We start from the raw sequence: 23,380 nt of genomic DNA on the forward strand, positions 1-23,380 counted from the left end.
CTGAATCTGTGCGAGGACCTTTTCCCTTTTCATGATCAGAGGAACATTCGGCTTCGTGTTTGTATAAGGATAGCGTTGGTGATGGCAGCTGATGGGCTCAGCAGGAAGCGGACCTGTGTGATCAAGGATCCAGGAACAAACTGAGAAAAACAGCAGTTTTCTTGTTTGGCAGGTTGAGGGTTTTTCCCAGAAGGCGTCACTTACAAGGAAACAGTGTGCTGAAAAAGTGCAGTATTGTTACCATGCTTCCATCATGGAAATCACTGCAGACAGTGAACGGGAATCAGTCACATCAACTCTTAAGGTGGTCTTCACCCTGTGAAGGCTCGGAGGAGGCTGGACCAGCAGCAGTGTGGAGCTGCTGTGTGTTTACAGGACCAGCTCAGGGTTTCTGACGCCTCTCTTTAAGATGGCGGCTTGAAGAGCCTCTCACAGTCACATACACAACACACGCTGACAGCTGTCTACACTATAACACACACATGTAACACTATGAACTACACTGTGATCTTTGCATTAACGTTAGTGTGTCACAGCTTCATGTGCTGCAGGCGTGTATCAGATGAGTGTCACCGTTTCATCACATGTACACACTACTCTGTCAGACTTGGGTGTAGTGTAACCATAGCAATGCATATATTCATGTTTGAAGCCTGGTGTACCTCACAGCGTAAAGATTCCAGGTGACCGAGAAAGCTCTGGCTCTCTGGGTCTCTGGCTCTCTGGGTCTCTGGACTGGGACTGAAGAAGATCAGGCTGTAGCTGTATGCATTATATATCTAGACAGGGGCCTCAGTGATGGTGTGACTCAGCTTGATGCTGAATGTTGTGTCAATAAAAACAGGAGGAACCAGCAGCTCCCTACTTCTGTTTGAACATGTGCATGTAACATCATACTTTTACATGTTCAGTTCTTCAATCGTCTGTAGAGAGTCTATCCTTGCAGTGTCTTTACTTGGTCCTGGCTCGAGCCTCGCAGGCCCAGGGGGCAGAAAGGATCCTTGTGACTGACGGAGCTAACCGCTGCAGACTGTGATGAGCACATGCAGCCACTTGATACGCTGCAACAGATCACACTGAATGGACTGAAGTGCAGACATTCAGGTGAGGATGACAGAGAGGAGGGGAGGGAGGAGGAGGAGGAGGAGGAGGAGGAGGAGGAGGCGGAGCCTAAGTATAAAAAGCTGCCGCTCCGTTTCAGCCGAGTTCAGAAACTCAACAAACACTGAAGTGTGATCTGATCAAAGTCTGTCTTCTGTGGACCTGCTGACAACAACATGCTGCACTGGTGAGTTTGTCTTATGAAGTGTCTTAGTTCAGCTTAAAACCCGATATATATGTATATATATGTATATACATGTATATATATGTATATACATGTATATATATGTATATACATGTATATATATGTATATACATGTATATATATGTATATACATGTATATACATGTATATACATATGTATATACATGTATATATATGTATATACATGTATATACATATATATACATGTATATACATGTATATATATGTATATACATGTATATATATATATATACATGTATATATATGTATATATATGGGAACATTTTGTGCTCTTTAGTAAATCAAACTTTAAAAACATTTCTGTATTTGTTTTAAGTGTCTAGTTAAAAAGAATCGATCCTTAAACTCCTTTAAAATCCCTATTTGACTTTTTTTCTGACAACATTTGTCTCCCTGCAAAGACAGTGCATAAAGTGTGTTTTAAGTCCAGGACGTGTATTTGTTGTGTTGCTGATTGTTGTGTTTTATTTGTCGGCCTGTGTGCAGCGTGCCTCCGGGCTGAGGCTGCCTCTCTCTCACTGGGCATTTCAGTCCCATCACGAACTCTACAGCTTTCTCCTGCAGCCCGTTTGTCTCTTACCGTCGGAACAAGAACAGATGCTTTGTGTTTTTTGCTCAAGAAGAAACACAAAGAAAGGCTCATTTAACCCTTTGGGTTCCTCTCAGTCCATTCACTCTGCATCGAAGACCTCTTAAAGTGTGTGTCTGTGTGTTACAGGTCTGTTGTGTTGCTGCTTTGTGCGCTCACTGCTGTTTCTCTTGCAGCTCCTGTCAACAGTAAGTAATCAATGATCTTCTTATCACTAACATTCATCGTTATCGTACTTTATTTCTGGTTGCTCATCGTAAAGAGGATGAACCCTTCGGTCTAACTTTTCATTGTGTTTTGTCGTCTTTGTTTCTCAGAGGAATCGACGGATGACGGTATGTCCCGCTCAATCACAGGAACAGATTCAATCCGAGCTTCGCTCGGAGCCTGTTTGAAGTCAAACAGTCAAAACTCTGCCCCCTTCAGGCTGCTGTGGTCATTACACAGTACCAACAAAAAAACAACAAGTTTCACCTGATCTAGATTGTTGTTTGTTTCAGAGAGAACTGCACAACTGCTGACACACCTGAACGGTAACACACGCAGACACACAATCCCTCACAGAAGGCTTAGAAGGTCATGATGAATAATTCAATTGTGGTTTTAGGACATGGTACAGATACACCCGTGACAGCACAACCAGGTAAGACACTGCAGAACTACACAATATACACACGATATACACACAATATACACACAATATACACACAATATACACACGATATACACACGATATACACAAATGTCAGTACTCATTGTTTCCCCCACAGATGCTTCTGACAGCAAAGAACAAACTGAAGGTATACTGTCTGTTTACCTGTCTGTCTGTACACCTGTCTGTTTACCTGTCTGTCTGTTTACCTGTCTGTCTGTTTACCTGTCTGTTTACCTGTCTGTCTGTTTACCTGTCTGTTTACCTGTCTGTCTGTTTACCTGTCTGTTTACCTGTCTGTCTGTTTACCTGTCTGTTTACCTGTCTGTTTACCTGTCTGTCTGTTTACCTGTCTGTTGACCTGTCTGTTTACATGTCTGTCTGTTTACCTGTCTGTTTACCTGCCTGTCTGTTTACCTGCCTGTCTGTTTACCTGTCTGTTTACCTGTCTGTCTGTTTACCTGTCTGTGTTTCAGCTCCCTCAGAATCAGATGAGACCACTGAATCACCAGGTGAGTGATGAACTTTATTAAGCTTGACATTCCTATGAGTCTGTTTTATTGTAGGTCGTGTTACATCTGTCAATATGTTTTAAATAGTAGTATAATAATAGAAGTAACATCAGTCTATCTTTTCCCTAAGCTGACTCAGATGACAGACATGACAGTAGTTCTGTGATGGACAACTCTGAAGGTAGGAAGGAGCATTCATCAAGAAACACCAGTAAAGACACAGAACTGGTGACGAACAGCTGACATGAATCATCACTATGAAACATGTTTGACTCCACAGATGACAGCAAAGCTTCCCCTGAGCAGAGCGAAGGTAAACTGTTTATGTGTATACAAGGCTTTTCAACGTAATACTACATTGATGTTCAACTATCATTACATCCAGGCAGAAAAGCTGTGATAACAAAACCTTTAAACTTTCCACAATTAAAGAGCTGTTAACTTACATTTACATGGCAGCAACACATATGTACCCACTCTGAGCTCTCCCATGAGAAGCCTGCACTGACATAGAATTATGTTATGCTCCACGATTTGTGACTAAAGAGGAATTATTATACATCCATGCTGACCTATGCTGATCTCAGAGATGTACAAAGAACACTGAATACTGCAGAATGACTCACGTTTAAGCACCATACTCAAGTAGAAGTATTGAAGTAGTACTTAAGTATTAAAAGTTAAAATGTATTCCAGTATCGAAAGTAAAAGGACGAGTCTGAAGTTTGAATATGTAGCTAATAAAGAAAGCAGTCCAAACCTCCGTCCTATAGCTCGGTGGTTGAAGCTGAGAGGCAGGGCGGAGCAAACTGAACGACATGTTGGGAGGCAGCTTGATCGTCCAATGATCACCCAGCTCCACCCAACCTGCCGGTGCTCAGCTGCAGAGCCACACTGCTCTGGCAGCCATGCTGGATTAATAATGGAGCTCCTGCTCCAGTGTGTCACTCATGGTCGGCCAGAACACGACTGAAGGCCTGAAAGTTCCCGGAGTGCCTGATAACATAAACTGTGAGCGCTAACATCAGCACACTGTCATCAACCTGCTGTGTGCTGTAGGCACAGAAAGTCTGAAAACAGAAACTGATCACTGTCCAGACACAGTGATCAGTATAAAAAACTTGTATAAAAAAATGTTCTGTTCTCTGTTGCAGCAGAATCAGCAGAGACAACTGAAGCTCAAGGTCAGTGTGTGTCCAGTTCCACATGTAACTTCATGTTCTAATGACATAAAAGCAGTGAAAAGCAGCACAGGTGCCCATTCACTGCCATTAAACTGAGCTCTGTGGCCTGCTGTGTGTGCAGGTGACCAGAGTCAGGAGTCTGAGGTGGACGCCTCTGAGGATGGTAAACACAACATAATACTTCATCTATGCTCATCAAACTATGAAATGAATCTTAGCAGCTGCCAGCACTGCTGCTGGTACTGGTCCTGTCTGAACACACATCTGTTCCTGATTCTACACGTTTCACAACCAATACTTCCATCAGTTCCACTGCTGCTGTTATCAATAGTACCACTGCTACGTCCTCATCACAAGTATTACACCTGTCACTCTGTCACAAACACCAGTGGTCTGGTCCACACTAGAAATGTATCACTGGTAACAATCTGCTGCCCAGCCCTGCTGATAGAAACTGCTTCTGTAGCCTGCTACTGTCCATGCTAACAGCTCTATGTTCATGTTTCTCTCTACAGATAATGACGGACCTTCTGATGGTAATTCATGTTCTGTTCTGTTGTAGCTTCAGGGTTCCTTCCTTCTTTACTTTATGTGTGATTGTTGTAGTGTTGAAAGCTTCTACATACAGAGTCAGGCTGGGAGGAAAAAGCTCAGAGCTGCAGAAAGAATGAGGAACTTAGATCTGACAAACACAAGAGGAAACACATGTTCTGTTCTCTGTTGCAGCAGAATCAGCAGAGACAACTGAAGCTCAAGGTCAGTGAGTGTCCAGTTCCACATGTAACTGCACTGTAGGCAGATCAGCTGTCAATCAGCTGTGTGTCAGACCTCATGTTCTAATGACATAAAAGCAGTGAAAAGCAGCACAGGTGCCCATTCACTGCCATTAAACTGAGCTCTGTGGACTGCTGTGTGTGCAGGTGACCAGAGTGAGGAGTCTGAGGTGGACGCCTCTGAGGATGGTAAACACAACACTCAATCCACACAATGAACTAAAGAATGAAGTACTAAATAAAGATGAATAAGAACTGGTGGGAGCTGTGGACAGAACCGTTAGTGCTACTGGGCCTGCACACGCTAACAGCTTCACGCTAACACATGTTTGTCTCCACAGAACTGGTTGATCCTGCTGACGGTAATTTGTCTTTCCATCTTTGCTCAGTAACTCTTTATAGTAACAGGCAAAGTAATTGATTTACCTTTGAAAGAAGTCACCAGTAACTAATAATGATTACTAAAATGCAGGAACTTTCCAAAAGCTGTCGCTACAAACAGTCTCTAAAAGACGTTTTCTGTCTTCTGTTCCAGCAGAATCAGCAGAGGCAACGGAAACTAAAGGTGTGTGTCCTGTTTTATACTGAAGTGGCTTATATTAAAGATCTGCTGGGCTGCATTGAAACTGAAGCGGTGCCTATCACCTGAAACAGATTACTAATGTCTAACAGTCGTCAACAAGAGTCATCTCTGATACACAATGTGGACAATAAATGTCTAAGAACCATGTTCTGTTTTCTGTTGCAGCAGAATCAGCGGAGACAACTGAAGCTCACGGTCAGTGTGTCCAGAGTTTCAACTGTTCTGTAAACCATGAGGGAGCTTCCGCTGTCAGTCTGTCAGGGTTCATTCCATATTTATTAGGGATGTCCCGATCCGATCACGCGATCGGAAATCGGGCCCGATTACGTGATTTCAGACTCGATCGGAATCGGACATTACCTCCCGATCAGGACTCAAATATATTTATTAGGACTCTCAAAGTTAACGCCTTCTGTACAGGGTGGCTCTGTGTCCTGTAGTGTAGGGGTATGACAGTCGCTTTTGGCGCGAGAGGTCCTGGTTCGAGACCTCGATGAGCCGCTGCATGTGTGAAATCTCCTAGCGTGGCGGTCTGGACACACACACACGTTTTGCTAGGATCGGATCGGGACTCGGTATCGGCAGATACTCGAAATCAAATGACTCGGACTCGGGACATCCCTAATATTTATAAAGACATAAAACTCACAGACAAGCACGACGAACAGGGGGTGACGTGTACAAGGAAGCAGGCTGAGTGAGCCACTTCAACGAATACCGGCTATCACAGCGCTGGTTCTAAACTGCTTTTTGTTGATGTCCACTCACATTGAAGCGAGGGGTTTTACTGCTGTTAAACTGTGTTCTGTTGGACTGCTGTGTGTGCAGGTGACCTCAGTGAGGAGTCTGAGGTGAAGACCACTGAAGACGGTAAACACAGCACAAATTCATGCAACACGTGTTTAAATTAGCTAAAGAATTAAGGACTGAAAGACAGAGTCATTAGACCTGCTGTGGACATTTTGTTCTACTGCTGCTACTGTCCATGCTAACAGCTCTATGTTCATGTTTCTCTCTACAGATAATGACGGACCTTCTGATGGTAATTCATGTTCTGTTCTGTTGTAGCTTCAGGGTTCCTTCCTTCTTTACTTTATGTGTGATTGTTGTAGTGTTGAAAGCTTCTACATACAGAGTCAGGCTGGGAGGAAAAAGCTCAGAGCTGCAGAAAGAATGAGGAACTTAGATCTGACAAACACAAGAGGAAACACATGTTCTGTTCTCTGTTGCAGCAGAATCAGCAGAGACAACTGAAGCTCAAGGTCAGTGAGTGTCCAGTTCCACATGTAACTGCACTGTAGGCAGATCAGCTGTCAATCAGCTGTGTGTCAGACCTCATGTTCTAATGACATAAAAGCAGTGAAAAGCAGCACAGGTGCCCATTCACTGCCATTAAACTGAGCTCTGTGGACTGCTGTGTGTGCAGGTGACCAGAGTGAGGAGTCTGAGGTGGACGCCTCTGAGGACGGTAAACACAACACTCAATCCACACATGATACAAAGGAGAGCCTCCGAGGACCAGGGCCCTTAACATGAGATCATTTAAAGTTTCTGTTTCTACTGTTTTCTAAGTATTACTCCTCACCAATTGATTGTGTTATAAACATGAAACAACCTTAATGTTACCCAGAGTCAGTCCTGGGTAACAGTGACCATCAGGTGTATGGCTGCAGTGTTGGTATCATCCATTTAGGACTTGAGGCTCAGTCAGACTGTCATCACATGGTCTAACGAGCTCTCTGCTGCAGAGAGACTTCGATAAACAGAAAGGTCTCAACAGCAGCTGAGAACAGAAAGATGAGGATCTAATGAGTCCACATCACGTGTGAGGTGTGCAGACACTGTTCACAGCACACATAACACAATGCAGACACACACATCAGGTCTGTGCTCAATGAGAGCATCAGAAGGCCAGACCTCCTCCAATCACCACATACCTCAGCTCCAAGGGTTAGGGGAGGATTCACTGATAGCAGCAGACCTCCCACTATGACATAAACCAGCAGCAGGTGTTCCCAGAGTCTTTAAACCTGATATCAGTGTGGATCGTCTTTCACCCGCAGATACTGAGGATGCTACAAACACGAAGAAAGATGACGACACTGATGAAGACTCTGACTCTGACTCTGACTCTGATGCTGAGAGAACTCCAGGAGACCAGGACAGCAACGACAAGACCGATGATGACAGTGTGGAGGAGGGAGACGCAGCGAGCGAGGAAGCAGCAGAAGAGGAGGAGCTTCAGAAGGAGGAGATGGATGAGATGAGTGAAACAGATATGTCAGAGGAGCTCATGGAGGAGAATGATGACAGTATGAGTGAGATGAAAGAGGATGGTGATACAACAAGTGATGGAGCGAATGAGATGAGCCAGTCCGACAGTGACACCTCTGACGATGAAGCTGAGCCTGATGGCATGCCTGCCTCTGACGGCAAGGAGGAAGAGGATGTGATCCAAGACGACTCCGTAATACCTGACACCGAAGGAGCTGAAGAGCAGAGTCCAGACGCCCATGACTCCACTGAAGGTAAACTCAGCGCGAACAGGACAGCCGCACTGTTGGAGGTTTCGAGAGTTACGTTGCTGCTTCACTTTCCTGTTTATTTCCCTTTCAGTTCCTGCTGCAGCAACGCCTGCTGACCAATCAGATGATGCCGTCCCAGCCACCACAGCGGGTAAAGTCCACATGCTGCTGTGACAACACACTGCTTCACAGCCAATCACACGGCTGATGTTTCTGCTGCGACACATAGACCTAGCACATAAACAAAGATCCTGTTTTCTTCTTGTAGCCACAAATTAGAAGCTAAGCCCGTGATCTGTGGAAGCGAACTGACTCCAGGTAGGATCACACTCTGCATCGCACTGAGACCAACAAGTCCGTCAGAGACAGGAACCAATGCTAAGTTTTGGGTTCTGGTAGAATTAGTCAAATGTGAGTGACAGTCCTGTAGGCGCCACACTGAGAAATGTTTAAGAACGCTTTGATGTCATGTGCGTATTTTCTTTTCTTGTGTCTTACAGAGCCACGCCCACGGCCTCCACAGAGGAATACTGTTGCCATGACAACAACAAGCTAAATTGCAACTAAACCTCATCCTCTGGCTTTCTGTTTGTTTCTCTCCTTTGCCTGGTTCTGATTGGTTGTTTCTTTTTTTTTTTTTCAAACATTTCCCTCCCTTCCACCAAGCGACCCTCTCTGTGATGTGTTCACTGCACAAACATTAAACCAGCTGCTGATCGTAGTTTCGCTTTGTGTGTCTGATTTAACGTGTACATACAGTCCATCGTTTACTTCACAAACGTTACCACTGCTCTTCCAGCAGGTGAGCACAGAATGATTGTACACAGAGGAACTGCTAATAAAGTTTGAACTGTCAGAAACCCACGGAGTCTTTATTTCAGTGCTGAGCTGACTTTAAACATCTGTTTGTAGTAACTGGTTTCTGTTGATCTGATTGTCCACGCAGTGTTACAGTCTGTCAGTGCACTGTGACGGCATGTTGGAATGAATGCTCTGTTTTACATACCTATGAGTGTAACTGCATAAGAAGACAGAAAAGAAACATGGAGTTACTGGAAAATAAATACGATGACACGCTTCTGTCGTTAAATTACTCAGCGTTGGATCCAAAATGGTCATGAGCTTTGGGTAGTGACCGAAAGAATGAGATCGCGAATACAGGCGGCCGAAATGAGTTTCCTTCAAAGGGTGGCTGGGCGCTCCCTTAGAGATAGGGTAAGAAGCTCAGTCACCCGAGAGGAGCTCGGAGTAGAGCCGCTGCTCCTCCACATCGAGAGAAGCCAGCTGAGGTGGCTCGGGCATCTGGTTCGGATGCCTCCTGGACGCCTCCCTGGGGAGGTGTTCCGGGCATCTCCCACTGGGAGGAGGCCCCGGGGAAGACCCAGGATGCGGTGGAGAGACTATGTCTCTCGGCTGGCCTGGGAACGCCTCGGGATTCCCCCAGAGGAGCTGGAGGAAGTGTCTGGTGAGAGGTTACCCAGCCCCGGATAAGCGGTTGAAGATGGATGGATGGATCCAAAAGGTCACGAAAGAGGCAACTGGACACACAGCATACTTTTCTAAAGAAGATGTACCCTTCCTCAAAAACTCCGTACCAACTATTACTTATATTTCACCACTCTGGAGGTTGTGAGAACAACCTCGTAATGTCTGTTTTATAGGCAGCTGGTTTAGACGAAGCCGCTTCTCGTGAATATTCAGGCTAAATAACTATTGCGTCGATCAGATAGTGAGGACAGTGCTAGCAGTGTTCACAGGTGTCACCCGTAGTCACACAACCAAACTCCAGGATAGGTTCCAGCTACACAGACACACGTCTTTTTAAGTTGAGGAACCTGCTGTGATTTAAACTCCGTTGAGTTCCTCCTCATACAGGAAGTCACAGCCTATCAAACCACATTCCTGATGTCCTCCATGCTGCTGCTAGTCCACATTCCTCTGCTGCAGGAACAAGGATGTAAAGAACACAGCTCTAACTTTTAGCTTTCCTCTGTCTCACAACAGTACACTTTCCACCGTCAGTGCAATCGCTGACAACAAAGGACAGTGTGGTCATTGACATTTTACGGCAGATCACCTGGAGCTGATTACAGGTGTGTTGGAGGGGGAGGAGTCGGGTTACCTGGTGCCACAGGTTGCTGGTGTGGAAGACTGACTCCTGGGCTGGGAGGGATGAAGTTTCTTTCAAACAACTGCTGAAAGCTGACCTGCAGGTCCTCAGAGGTTAACCGACCCACACACACCTAACCAGGCTGGGGGGTCGGGGGGGCACTTCCTGCCACATAAAGGGTGTTTGTTTCAAAAAGACCTCTGATTGGTTAATAGGGGCCATAGCCGATAGCAGGAGACAACTCAATGGAGCTTGACATAACTGTGTGTGTGTGTGTGTGAGAGAGAGAGAGAGAGAGAGAGAGAGAGAGAGAGAGATGTAAAATAAAACTTTGTCCAGGGGACTTTCACATAGCAGCAGCTGATAGGTTGATATCTGTGAGAAGAGATTTACCTTCACCTGAGACACACACCTGAAAATGTTTCCGCTAAGATTAAATGAGGACGTCACTGGGATCACTTTGGTTTTATGGTTACCACCATAAAGATTCTCTAAGTTTAATATGTGAGAAAATATTTTTCATGAATATTCATTAGTATTCGTCTCCCTTGCTGTTCTTGCTTCTCGACTGTCCCACAGCTCTTGGTTTCAGTCAGACATCAAGATCAAAGGTCCAGGTGAGCTCCAGTCATTCAGAACCAATCTGGACCAGACTATACCTTAAAGTGCCCCTAATTCCTCCTCTGGACCTGATCCCAGAGTTCAGCCGGGCTCCAGCTGGGTTCTGGTTTCAGGACGTCCTGCAGCAGATGGATGCAGACTCATGTTCTGCCCTGATTCCCACAGGCAGCAGGAAACCCACTTCAGAATAGAAGCGGAGCAGGTTAATGGGCTTTATAGCACGTTTTGTCTTTTCGATGGTTTCGTACACAGTGTGGACCACGGGTTGTGCAAACTTTCCAGTTTGTCCTGGTGTTCTGTTCAGTTTTTGAGTTTGACAGTTCACCTTGTAGTGGATTTGAAGTTTTGCCGTCAACAGGCTTCATAGATGAAAACTCACAGCTGTATAATCACCATTTGTTTCACTAAGACGACGACACTGTGAGGACGTCTGCACACTGAAGGGTTTGTGCTTGAGTTTCAGAGCAGGAGGAGGAGGAGAAGGCAGGAGGTCACGGATGTAGTTTGGAGGAATGTTGGCGCCTTTTTCTCTGCAGCTCTGTATCAGTTCAATAAAGCGTCCTTTCTATACGTCCTCTAAGCCTGAACAGACACACAACAGAGCTGAAGCTGTGGCCGCTCACTCGGGTGAAACTCAAGGAAATGAGTTTTGTGTCACTAATTAGTGTCAGGCTGATCGCTCCCTGAAGCTGGTTTTCACTCGTCTGAACTGTCACACACACACACACACATGTTCACATCAGGACTGACTGAATGCTGATGTTAAAATCTTGAACAATAACATGTTTTAATTACAAGGGAAACCTGATCCACTCAGAAGGGAGGAGGAATCAGAGGAGAGAGGTTTGTATGGATCTGTGCACAGCTCTCATGTGTGTGTGTGTGTGTTTGTTTGTTTGTGTGTGTAAGTGTGTGTGTGTGTGTGTGAGCGTGTGTGTTTAGCAGCAGGTTAGTTGTGCCCTCCTCTGGCTGACAGCTCACACTGTTGATGTACTCTGGCCTCCACTACGACTTTGAGGAACCTCGGAGTCATCTTTGACCAAGACATGTGGTTTGTCTCTCATATTAAGCAGGTCTCCAAGACCGCGTTCTTCCACCTCTGTAATATTACTAAGATCAGGAGCATCCTCTCTCAGAGTGATGCTGAAAAGTTCATCCATGCTTTTGTCACTTCAAGACTGGACTACTGCAACTCTTTATTGTCAGGATGTCCACATTACTCCATCAACAGTCTGCAGCTGACCCAGAAGCAGCAGCTAGAGTTCTGACAGGAAGCAGCCAAAGGGATCATATCTCTGCTGTTCTAGCGTCTCTTCAGTGTCTCCCAGTGGACTCAAGAATACACTTGAAGATCCTTGTTGTAACGTACAAGGCTCTTCATGGACTTGGTCCATTGTATGTGCAGGAGCTGATTGTACCATATGTTCCTAACAGGACACTCAGATCTCTGAGGTCAGGTTTACTTGTAGTTCCTAGGATTCATCAAAGTAGAATGGGAGGACGAGCTTTCAGCTATCAGGCACCGCTACTATGGAACCAGTTACCAATCTGGGTCCGAGAGGCAGACACCGCCTCCACCTTTAAGACTAGACTTAAAACTTTTCTGTTTAGTAAGGCGTACAGTTAGCCTTAGACCTAGTGTGTAGCACAGCTATGCTGCTCTAGGCCTACGTTGTCGGGGCACAAACATGATCCTCTGAGCAGTTTCCCCCTCACCCTCTAACCTCTGCTCTACTCTCCTTAGTCTAGATCACACTGGTAATATCAGAATCAGAATCAGAATCAGAATCAGAATCAGAATCGAGTTTTCTCACATGACAGTGACATGGCAAACCAAGCAAGGACACAAAGTCTGCGTTTAGGTTAGTAGGCTACAGCTCAGACTGTCAGGTCTGTATAGACGTAAATCAGATTTTTGATCGGACTCGAGCCTTCTTATGATGTCATCCTAAATCATCAATCATCAAATGTCTGATTGGTGGCCATGTGTTTGGCGTTACACATGTAGTGTTCCTACACATGTTTTGCAGATGTGTGGAGGTTACATATTCTCCTGGACTAATGAGAGTGTGTGTGACTGGTTGTTTGTGTTGTTGTTGTTGTTGTTATGTCCTGTGATAGACTGGCGACCTGTCCAGGGTGTGGACCGCCTCTCATCCACTGACAGCTGGGATAGGCTCCAGCCCCCTGTGACCCTGCACTAAAGGACAAAGCAGCTTATGAAGATGGATGGATGGATGATGTGTGTCATTTGAACACTTTCATCAATGGTCAAAATCTCCTGGAGTCACTCAACAAACAGTGATGGAGATGGAAACATGGTCAGACTGGAGGTCAGCAGGTAAATGACAGGAGCCAGCACAGTTATAAATTCTATCACTACACATAAAGAAACCGTCTAACATTACCGGCTGGACATAATCACACCAACATCCCTACGTGTCCAGGCGCACCCTGCCCCTACCCCAGTGCATTATGGGATGACACATGATGGCCGCTGCAGGTAACACTAACAGAACAGTAATGGTAAGCTGTGTTCTTGTGCTGAAAGGCAACAGTGATGCATTGAGAGAAGTGTTGTGCTGTTAGCTGCAGTAATAGAATGAGCAGCCCCTCCTCCGCCTCTCGGTGTATAAATATGAGTGTTTGAAGGAGGAGCTGCAGCTTTTTCAGCTGCTCTTCTTTAGACCAACAGAAAAACTGTCAGACAGCAGCATGCTGCCCCCGTGAGTACTCACTGTTATACTGCTGATGCTTTACTGATCAATATACTGCTATCATACTGATCAATATACGGCTATCATACTGATCAATGTACTGCTATCATACTGATCAATGTACTGCTATCATACTGATCAATGTACTGTTGATGCTTTACTGATCAATATACTGTTGATGCTTTACTGATCAATGTACTGCTATCATACTGATCAATATACTTCTGATATCATACTGATCAATGTAGTGTTGATGCTAGACTGATCAATGTACTGTTGATGCTAGACTGATCAATATGCTTCTGATATCATACTGATCAATGTACTGTTGATGCTAGACTGATCAATATAATGCTGATATACTGATCAATGTACTTCTATCATACTGATCAATGTAGTGTTGATGCTTTACTGATCAATGTATTGCTATCATACTGTTGTATGTACTGCTCATGCTAGACTGATCAATATACTTCTGATGCTTTACTGATCAATGTCCTGCTGATACCATACTGATCAATATACTGTTGATGCTAGACTGATCAATATACTTATGATATCGCACTGATCAATGCACAGCTGATATGCTATAGATCAATGCACTGCTATCATACTGATCAATGCACTGTTGATGCTAGACTGATCAATGTGCTGCTATCATACTGATCAATGCACTGCTATGTACTGATAAATGTACTTCTGATATCATACTGATCAATATAATGCTGATGCTTTACCGATCAATATATTGCTGCTATCATACTGATCAATGCAGTGTTGATGCTAGACTGATCAATATAATGCTGATATACTGATCAATATAATGCTGATGCTTTACTGATCAATGTGCTGCTATCATACTGATCAATATAATGCTGATATACTGATCAATACAGTGATGATATCATCCTAATCGATATACTGATAATATCAACTTGATCAATATATAGCGATGAGCCTGAATGCTACAGTTATTTTCTCTCCAGTAACACGATCAATCAATCAATTTAAGCGTCTGCTTGTAACTTTGTGCTGATTGGATACAGACTTAACGGACAGTTTGATGAGCCAATCAGAGATCAGATTTGATTGGCTTTGCATTAGATGACATTGATCGTGCTGACTGACGTCATTCCAATGATTAATACTGAGCCTGAAGTCTTTTTTATTAATCCATGTCTATTTATTGATCGTATTGACCAGTGATCTGCTCTACCAACAGAAACCTACTGATCGTGTCTATGCTCGTCTTTCTGGCAACGACAGTTTCTATGGCTCCTGTGGAGGGTAAGAAACACCTCAGTGTCAATCACTGCTCCTTATTCTCACTTCCTCTGTGGACAAAAGACTTGTCTTGTGTCTTCCAGAGAAGGAGCAGGAGGAGGTGGAGGTGGAGGCCGCAGAGGAGGCGGAGGGTGAACTCTCTGAGGAGGAGGAGGGTAGGCCTGTGTGTGTGTGTGTGTGACGCTGAGATGACTCATTCATCGGATTTTTTAACGTTTTGTGTCAAAGAGTTAAAAAAGTTAAGGTATAACTTTTTTTAATTAGCATTTGTGAACGCCTCTAAATCTGTTTGTTTAGTCACCATCATCCACCACATGTCGTTACCATGACGACTTCTCTGATGTTAGCTTGTTCCTCCGGTGCTTCGGCAGCTTTACGGAACAAAATTCACAATTTTACGCAACGAGAAAAACTGTTGGTCTGAGACCAAACGGACACATGCGACACACGTTTGACTCAAAGTGCGGAATAAACCAAACCGGAGGAGAGATAAGAAAAGAAGGTTTTGATGCAAAGATGCTGTTAAACCCGTGTTTAATTAGAGAAATAAATGTTGAATGTCTTTTCTTTCCAGATGACGATGACTCCCAGAGTCAAGATAAGATTCAGGGTGAGAGGATAAAACACACAGCGGCCTTTAACCCTTACCACATAAACCTGCATAAACACAAACAAACCATACGTTTAAACTAAACCAGCGTGGTCTGTTTACTTTTGTGTTGACAGCAAGATAACCTCCGAATAACGTTGTTTTAGAGAAACAGAACTGAATAATAAACTCTCCATCGGCCCGATGGGAACAGGTACGTTATTCATTCAGACCACCTGATACTTTCTCGCCCCCCTTCTTTCCTCCCCCCTCATGCAGGCGCTCTTGGAATGCAGCAGACCACCACCACAGCGCCGGCGGCCGGAGGTTCAGGTGAGTCGACCCTGATCAGGTTTTTCCTCCTGAACAGTTTGTTTGTTCCTGTTTGATCTCAGGTTTAATCCAGATTAAGTGGCTGGTATTCAGACCGAGATTAACCTGATTTAGTCTGGTCCACATCCTGAAGTTTCTGCAGGTCTCACATTTCTGTAGGTCTAACATGAAGGTTTCTTTTCAGGAGAATGTTGAGAAACAAGGATTAAGTAACTTAAGGGTTTTTAATAAACTGAACCACCTAACGTCACGTAACGACTTTACAACTGTGCATGTTTTTGTTTCACAGATATCTCCTCCAACATTCAGGGTCTAAGCGGTGAGTTGGATGCTTCATACCCCGTTCACACTGGGGCAAAAAATCTGGCTAAAGTGGGATTCGGGCCTATCCAGATGTATCCAGATGTTTTTTTCTGAGTGTGAACACCTCGAATCCGGCTGTATCCAGTTTGATTTCAATCCGACTAGATCCACCTCTCGTGGGTGGATTGGCTCAAATGTGGCTCAGGTGTGAACGCAAATGTGGCGAGCGAATCCGGCTAGCGACATGCTACTTCCGGTTAGCGACATGCTACGTCCGGTTAGCAATGTGCTACTTTTGATTCACGGGGTGCGACACGGGACAAAAAAAAACGCACGACGCATGCGCACACGCGGTCCTACCGCGGCCTGAACGGACTCTGTATATTACGAGGCGCCACCTAGTGGTTTGGAGGACAGCAAACACACTGGATGAAGCCGGATTGAGTGTGGAGCTTAAAGGCTGTCTGGGCTCAATCCTACTCTAGCTGGAATGACTTTCTCCAGAGTGAACGGGGCCTTAGTGTGCATGAGTATGTGTTTGTCTACAGTGACAGTTGTGTTTATTTACAGCTTCCAGCGGTCACTCAGCACATGGAGGAACACATGGTGCCGCCGGAAGCTCATCAGGTAACAGAACCAATGATGAAGGTAAACACTGCGCTACATTGGAACTGTGATAACCCTGTGTGGTCTGACACCTGTCAGTGAGAACCAGCTGGACCTCTTTAATCTGACTTCACTTCAGCTTTCTGAGTATCGAGGTCTTTGTTACTGTCCTCTCTGACACCTGAAGGCAGGCAGACATACAAACTGAGAACTTAAAGTATGACTTGCTACAGTGTGACGTGTTTAATGACTATTGATGACAGGGACGATAAACTATGAATCAGAGCACTGAACCACCGTGCTCCTGTTGGATGAAGAAATCAAACTCAGGTTTCTTCTTGTTTTTTCTAACAGCTGGAGGCCAAAGCAGTTCAGCAGGTAAATATTAATAAGGGTAAAAAAAAGTAATCACTAATCGCCGGACTTCATAGAGTGATACTGAGAAATGTTCCTAATCTCTGGGCCTGCTCTCACCTCAGGGTCTGTGGGATCTGTGGTTGTCTCTGGGCTGTCTGCGCCCTCTGCTGGTCAGGCTGCAGGTAAACACCAGGTTGTCTTGATATTTGTGTTGAACATTCAGAGGAGGTGTTTTCTGTGTTTTTAGCAAGCGGCAACCTTCGGGGGTCAAAGTTGAAGCCCATGCGGAAGTGTCAAAACTTGTAATTCACGCTGCAACTGCTGGGGGCTGGCTCCAAAAGCGAGTAATTTCCCATAGACTCCCATGTTAAAATGGCCGACTTCACAGCAGAACATGTTTACAGCCTGGTACAAAAAACCACTGTGGTCTCAGATGATAGGTTCTCTTCTAGTGTCAGTTGTAGGGGGGGTGAATTTTTTTACAACTCACTCGTTTCAATTGTATTCAGACTTAAAATTACGCCTAATTATGGGCGTTGCTGCTTGAGTGACAGACAGTTGACGTATCACAGCGTGAGTTTCCTGCTTCCACGATCGCCCGCCCCCCTAAACTCCGCTCGTGCTCCCCCTCTTTGTCCATATTTGGAGTTTTGGCGGACGTGACGCTGCCAACATGGCGGCGGTCATCAACATCCTGGAACCTCCCACCGAGCCTCAGAACGGCTCTTCAGAAACAAACGGGTGACGTCACAGAAGCTCTGTCCATAGTTTTTACTGTCAATGGTTTTTAGGAGCCAAACCTCCAACAGCGTCTTCTCACACAGAAACAAAGGGTAAAAAATCGGCCCGCTGAGCCCAAAGCTGCACAAAGGCCTCAGATTAACGTCATTTCTGATCATCACTGAGATTATTTTAGTTTAGAACTCTGCTCCTCATGTCAGCAGGGCGCATGTTTATTTGAACATGGTTTGGGGTTTCTGTTGAACTCTCTGATTTATTTCATACTAATCAATGAATGAAGAGTACATTACGGAGTGAACCTCTCAGCTGTAACGCCTTCATTTGTGTCTGTAGGTTCTGATGGAGCTGACTCAGACTCTAATGGTGATTTGTTGTTTTTATTATAGCAGCATCAGAAAAGACGGAAGGCATATGAATTTTAATAAAGAGTGTTATTGATTGTCATACGTTCAGGTAATGGACAGAAGCAACTAAATGGAGGAGGTGCAGCAGGAGGCGGAGCTGACAGTCAAACAGGTAGGTTCAAGGGGCAAGGCTGACAGCTGAGACCAAGAACGTCAATGACCTCTGTCTTCTCCAGGTGTTCTGGGATCATATGGGGGAGGGGTTTCTCACCTGGACTATACAGGTGAGTGTCCAGGTGAGGTGTGTGTCAGCATCTTTCTTCTTGATTGTTAAAGGTCGGGTAGGAGATTTCATCCTGATGCACTTTGTGTTAAATTAGTGTAACTTCTCTTTACAATCCGATAGCAACCGATTAGTTCGGCAGTTTCGCATTAAAATGAAGAATATGAATCATCTGAAGCTATAAAACACTAAAAACATCAGCCAATCCTTGCACGGAGTATTGGCTGGTTGTCACTCTCTTCCTGCTCTGTGCACCGGAGAGGTACGTGCATGATGGCCGAAGTCACAGACTGGTTGGAGGCGTGGCTTCGGGGTGAGCTCCGACAGAAAGGGGCGTGTGTTTACTTTAGAAATCTGGCTGACTCTCACTGAGTTTTCAGAATCTCCTCCCTACCTTTAATGCTCTCCTCCATAAACATCAATGAGCAGTCCCGCTCAGCTAAATGAAGGATGGATGGATAACCTCCATCTTGTTATTTTGACTCACTCTTCTTCTCCTCCAGGGATCATTGAACCATCCAGCCATGACTTCCTGCTCGGCCTTATGGGTAACATTATGATCAATATTAACTCTCCTACAGTGCATCACATTTAATACACTGTTTATGACAGTGTGTCATTCTGTGGTTAAATGTTTGATTCGAGTTGTCTGTGAAGACTCTTACTCTCTCTCCCTATTGAAATGCAGAAGGTTATTATTATTACATAGTCTTCTTGCGGACACGGCGTCGCAAATTTGACCCCTAAAAGTGCTCAAAAACTCAAAAGCCAAATTTGGCACAAAATTGTCCCCCGGGGAAAGTCGCGACTTGACACTGTCACCATTGGCAGCAACTCCTACAGATTTGACACTTGGTACACAAAAAAAGCCTATTGGACGAAAATTCCATGGCGTACAGGCGCCATTTTGAAAAAACCATGCGATCTTCCATTACGCACACCCCGCACTTTTGCGAACTCCTCCTAGGGGAATAGCTTGATTGGGCTGAAAATTGGTGCACTCGCCCTTAGGGGGTCAGGGACCAAAAGTAGAAACGCAGCACTTCGTCATACGGTCTGGCTGTGGCGCCGCCACGAATTTGACCCTTTGCCAACGCACAGGAAATGGATGTTTTTGTGGCTGTATCTCCCACATACTTCATCCTATGTGGATGAAAAAAAATCATGCATGCTGAGCCTGTCATTCTGAACAGATTGATATGCTAATGAGCTGATACACTCATAGCGCCACCTACTGGCAGCATGAGTTGTGATCAGGCTGATCAGGATGTTACACCGTGTGGGCGGAGCAACGCCACAAAGGTGACCCTTTGCACCATAGACAAAGCTGCTGTGTTTCTTGAGGTGTTCATCCTACCTGCCTCTTACTCTATCATGACATCGTCATATGTGGGCGTGGCCACATGGCTCAGCAGTGCCCCCTAGAATGAGATCTGACTCCCCATTTGACCTACAGATACGAAAATCGGTACACATATGTATCACCTCTACACGAGAAAAAAAGACTCTTGGAGGTATCCTCTAAAACGCACAGGAAGTCCGCCATTTTGAAAAAACTGCACCATTTTGCATTTTTCACTCCCTGCAGTTTTACTGGATTTGTCCAATCCAGCTGAAAATTGGTCCTGTTACTCTTAAAGCATCAGGGACCAAAAGTTATCAAACATGCAGCACTTCGTTATACGGTCTGGCTGTGGCGCCGCCACGAAGTTGACCCTTCGCCAACGCACAGGAAATGGATGTTGTTGTGGCTGTAGCTCCCTCATACTTCATCCTATGTGGATGAAAAAAATCAGGCATGCTGAACATCTGACTCTGCACGCATTGACATGCTGATATGCCACTTTCACTGCGCCACCTACTGACTGGAGGACCTGTCCTTTGTATATGTGTATTTTGGTGCACTGCTCATGCCGGTAACGGGGGAGAGAGGACGCGGGATGATAGGGGAGGTGGCGGGAGTGCGAAGGCCCGCCATCGCCGCCTGCAGCTTTAGTTAGGGCCCGAGCACTAAACGTCCTATTGAAATGCAAGCGTTTCTTATTATTGTTCTCTTTTTTTCTTCCGTGTCATTGGGCGCAAATTTGACCCCCTGAACGTACTCGAAAACTCACCAAAATTAGCAGACTGGCTCTGCAGCGCCCCCTAGAATTTGAAAATATACTGTGCGAGGGCCCACCATCGCTGCTTGCAGCTTTAATTGATATTATTATTGATGAGGCAGCAGTTTGTTGTTGAATTATCATAGTTTGATGTTTTTCAGGTGGCGTGGACCCGTTCAATCCAGATGGTCCTGTCAACCTTCCAGGTTTGATCTCAGGTGTCTTTCACCTTAGAAAACAGCTGTCAGTGACACCTTGAGGTTTACTTCTGATATAATTGTCTTATTTGCACAGGTCACATGACCCCACCCACTCCTGGGGAATCCACAGGCAAGAGTTCCTTCTCTTCTGCACATTGTTCTAAGTTCTGCTGTTGCTAATCCTTTGAGGTTTTTATTGATCAGCTGTGTTATTGATCAGCCTGCTTGTTGTTTGTGTTTCCATCATAAGTCCTGCTGTGATTTTTCATTTACTTTTGAAGATCCAACTCACGTCCCTGGCATCAGCATCAACCAATCAGGATCAGACCATGTCTCTCTGACCTCAGGAAGTGACCAGTCTCTGTCCAGCTTTGTCCCTGACTCTTCCCATGCTACAGGTTGGTAGAGTAGTGACCTTAACTCTGGAAGTCTCAGAAGTTTACATGTATTCCTATTTCTCTTCTTAATGCATAGGAGCTTCAGCATCGTCATCACTCAGTGAGGCTCACAGAGAACAGACAGGTACAGGTATACCTGTGGGATAACTACACCGACACCAATAAGACCTGCTGGTCAAACACTGACAGAACAAAGCTGGGTCCTGAGTCACTCATGATATATTTTACTACACGCTGTGTCGCAGTGCTCTCTGAACGTTTCTATTGTTTTTCTGCTGCAGCCGTCCTCGCAGATGGTGCTGACTCACCTGATGCTAACGGTAACGTTGACATTTTTCTTTTCATCCTCAGATGTTCTTACATTTCCGCATGTGTAAATACTCCTGATTACTTGGTCTGATCAATGTGTTACTCAGGAAACGGTCGTCAGACTCTTCTGACAGACACTAATGAAGGTAAACCTTTACGTCTTCTTCTACACTCCCAACATCTACTGATGGTCTAGGATCAGCTGGCCATTCCAGCACTTTCACATTCTTTCTTGTATCCATATCTCCTCTGATATGAACCAAGCAGCTGTGTTTCTAACCAAAGCAACTGTCTGACATTCTGACACTGCTGCTGCTTGTGTGTCTGCAGCAGTGACGGATCAACTGGTGTCCTTCAGTAACCTTCAGACTCAGAATCTTCAGGGGGATCTCACAGGTACAGACTGAGCTTTTGGATCATTATTGGCACCTGTTTACTGCAGTGACTTTAAACAAATGCTAGGAAACTAAACTATAGACACAAATGACGATGAGTTGCTGTGAACACCTGCAGCAGCTTCTGTAGGTTCAAACATGTCATATGTTTCTGTCAGGTCCTGTTCAGTCCACTGTTATAAACGTTATTTTATTCTTCAAGTTCATGTACCACTAATTTTAAATAAAGTGCAATGACGATGATGATGTCATCAGGTGGAGCCGAGTCAGTGACCGGCCTTCACATTGACCTCACAGGTAAGACGAACCAATAGATCTATAAATTAGTGCATCAATAAGCATGTTTCTCACCAATGACACTGCTCTGATAGATCCAGCTTCTGGTCTGGGATTGGCCCGTGATGTCACAGGTAAGACTTCAACTCAACTGTATTATGATATGTAGATGTAGAGCGTACAACAGTCTACATGTCTATAGACGTCATCATCATCTGACAGGTTCTCTGTAATAATGTGCCCAAGATACTTGGTTTTGTTTGTGACACCCAGCACAATATTAGTACTCTTATCTTCTCTGCTCCTGCAAACCATGACCACACTTTTAGATGGAGTGTCCTTAATGTCAGGCTCCATACACTGCACAGATGTTAGGTAGTTGCTGTAAGCCAGCAGATCATCCGCAGACATCAGATGATTGAGTATAAAATTACCAGCCACACAACCAGTGTTGCAAGCTCTAGTCATTGTTGTGTGTCCTTGGGGAAGACACTTCACCCGCACCGCCTCCAGTGCACTCACTGGTGTGGCGCGCCCTGCTGGTCGTTGTGTGACACTGCTTGGCAGCAGCCTTAAAAAAACAATTTCCCTCTGGGATTATTAAAGTATCTAAAAATACATAAATAACGAACAATATATCCGGGGACACCTTTTTGTGTCAATTTCATAAACAATTTTTGGTGATTCACTGATAAAAAGCTTTAGACAACACATACAAACTTGTATTTCTCTTTCATTTCTACTAATAAAACATACAGCACACATACTGGGCACCTCACCTAATTTTACCTGTATCATTATACACACAGCAAATAGCACTGATGTGCTCAGGATCTCTGCTTGTCTGGATATTCCTTAGCAAATGATCTGTGCACATTCATTTAGCTATCAACCAGTTCACTTCAAGTTTAAATCTTTTAACACAAGGGTCCAGTCTCTTGTCCCAGAGAACTGCAACACCCCCAGGAATCCGTCCTGCTATTATTCCATCCATTATCCACACTGGACTCCCCAGCCCCGTGAACATATTCATTCACTGCCTCCTGCAGGCACAGAGCTTCACATGGACCCAGCAGCTGGTCTACAACACAGCTCTGTCCTCTGCACTATGGCCCAAGCAGTTGGCCACAGGGTCACATCTCCACAGTTCAGGGTCACATCTCCACAGATCAGGGTCACATCTCCCCCACAGTTCAGGGTCACATCTCCACAGTTCAGGGTCACATCTCCACAGATCAGGGTCACATCTCCCCCACAGTTCAGGGTCA

The 23,380-nt window shown here is 44.9% G+C and overlaps 2 protein-coding genes and 1 long non-coding RNA gene across 47 annotated transcripts; all 3 read left to right on the forward strand.

Moving 5' to 3' along the window:
- Positions 1 to 1,209: 1,209 nt before the first annotated feature.
- LOC114449143 (clumping factor A-like) lies at positions 1,210 to 8,995 on the forward strand. 45 transcript variants are annotated; one of them, XM_028426568.1, is made up of 25 exons: positions 1,210 to 1,288; positions 2,045 to 2,103; positions 2,233 to 2,250; positions 2,416 to 2,448; positions 2,523 to 2,558; positions 2,686 to 2,715; positions 3,044 to 3,079; positions 3,210 to 3,260; positions 3,360 to 3,392; positions 4,234 to 4,263; positions 4,385 to 4,426; positions 4,779 to 4,799; positions 4,990 to 5,019; positions 5,184 to 5,225; positions 5,378 to 5,398; positions 5,572 to 5,601; positions 5,785 to 5,814; positions 6,448 to 6,489; positions 6,641 to 6,661; positions 6,852 to 6,881; positions 7,046 to 7,087; positions 7,683 to 8,147; positions 8,236 to 8,295; positions 8,413 to 8,462; positions 8,645 to 8,995. In XM_028426568.1, the coding sequence occupies exons 1-24, from the start codon at positions 1,278 to 1,280 to the stop codon at positions 8,421 to 8,423; spliced, it is 1,224 nt and encodes a 407-aa protein (XP_028282369.1). In that variant the 5' UTR covers positions 1,210 to 1,277; the 3' UTR covers positions 8,424 to 8,462; positions 8,645 to 8,995. The 45 variants fall into 45 exon arrangements, with proteins under 45 accessions (XP_028282369.1, XP_028282465.1, XP_028282409.1 ...); XM_028426664.1 differs by having other exon boundaries at positions 8,248 to 8,295; XM_028426608.1 differs by having other exon boundaries at positions 6,855 to 6,881.
- Positions 8,996 to 14,863: 5,868 nt separating this feature from the next.
- LOC114445172 (keratin, type I cytoskeletal 9) lies at positions 14,864 to 20,914 on the forward strand. The gene is made up of 14 exons (XM_028420135.1): positions 14,864 to 14,879; positions 14,960 to 15,031; positions 15,451 to 15,486; positions 15,745 to 15,798; positions 16,088 to 16,117; positions 16,672 to 16,728; positions 17,062 to 17,085; positions 17,187 to 17,246; positions 18,139 to 18,168; positions 18,259 to 18,321; positions 18,386 to 18,433; positions 18,936 to 18,980; positions 20,696 to 20,740; positions 20,829 to 20,914. The coding sequence occupies exons 1-14, from the start codon at positions 14,864 to 14,866 to the stop codon at positions 20,912 to 20,914; spliced, it is 666 nt and encodes a 221-aa protein (XP_028275936.1).
- Positions 20,915 to 21,015: 101 nt separating this feature from the next.
- LOC114452617 (uncharacterized) lies at positions 21,016 to 21,825 on the forward strand. Its single transcript, XR_003672294.1, has 5 exons — positions 21,016 to 21,132; positions 21,209 to 21,256; positions 21,414 to 21,452; positions 21,549 to 21,587; positions 21,772 to 21,825. It is a non-coding gene; the product is annotated as an uncharacterized LOC114452617 (long non-coding RNA).
- Positions 21,826 to 23,380: the final 1,555 nt, after the last annotated feature.

This window comes from Parambassis ranga, chromosome 2 (assembly GCF_900634625.1).
Source record: "Parambassis ranga chromosome 2, fParRan2.1, whole genome shotgun sequence".
NCBI classification, from domain to species: domain Eukaryota; kingdom Metazoa; phylum Chordata; class Actinopteri; family Ambassidae; genus Parambassis; species Parambassis ranga.

Bases quoted from the DNA above. Each gene is read 5' to 3' on its own strand.
- LOC114449143 (XM_028426568.1), top strand. The intron at 3,393-4,233 runs GTAAACTGTTTA...TCTCTGTTGCAG, and splicing joins TTCCCCTGAGCAGAGCGAAG to CAGAATCAGCAGAGACAACT. The intron at 5,602-5,784 runs GTGTGTGTCCTG...TTTCTGTTGCAG, and splicing joins AGAGGCAACGGAAACTAAAG to CAGAATCAGCGGAGACAACT.
- LOC114445172 (XM_028420135.1), top strand. The intron at 17,086-17,186 runs GTAAATATTAAT...CTCTCACCTCAG, and splicing joins AGGCCAAAGCAGTTCAGCAG to GGTCTGTGGGATCTGTGGTT. The intron at 17,247-18,138 runs GTAAACACCAGG...TTGTGTCTGTAG, and splicing joins CTCTGCTGGTCAGGCTGCAG to GTTCTGATGGAGCTGACTCA.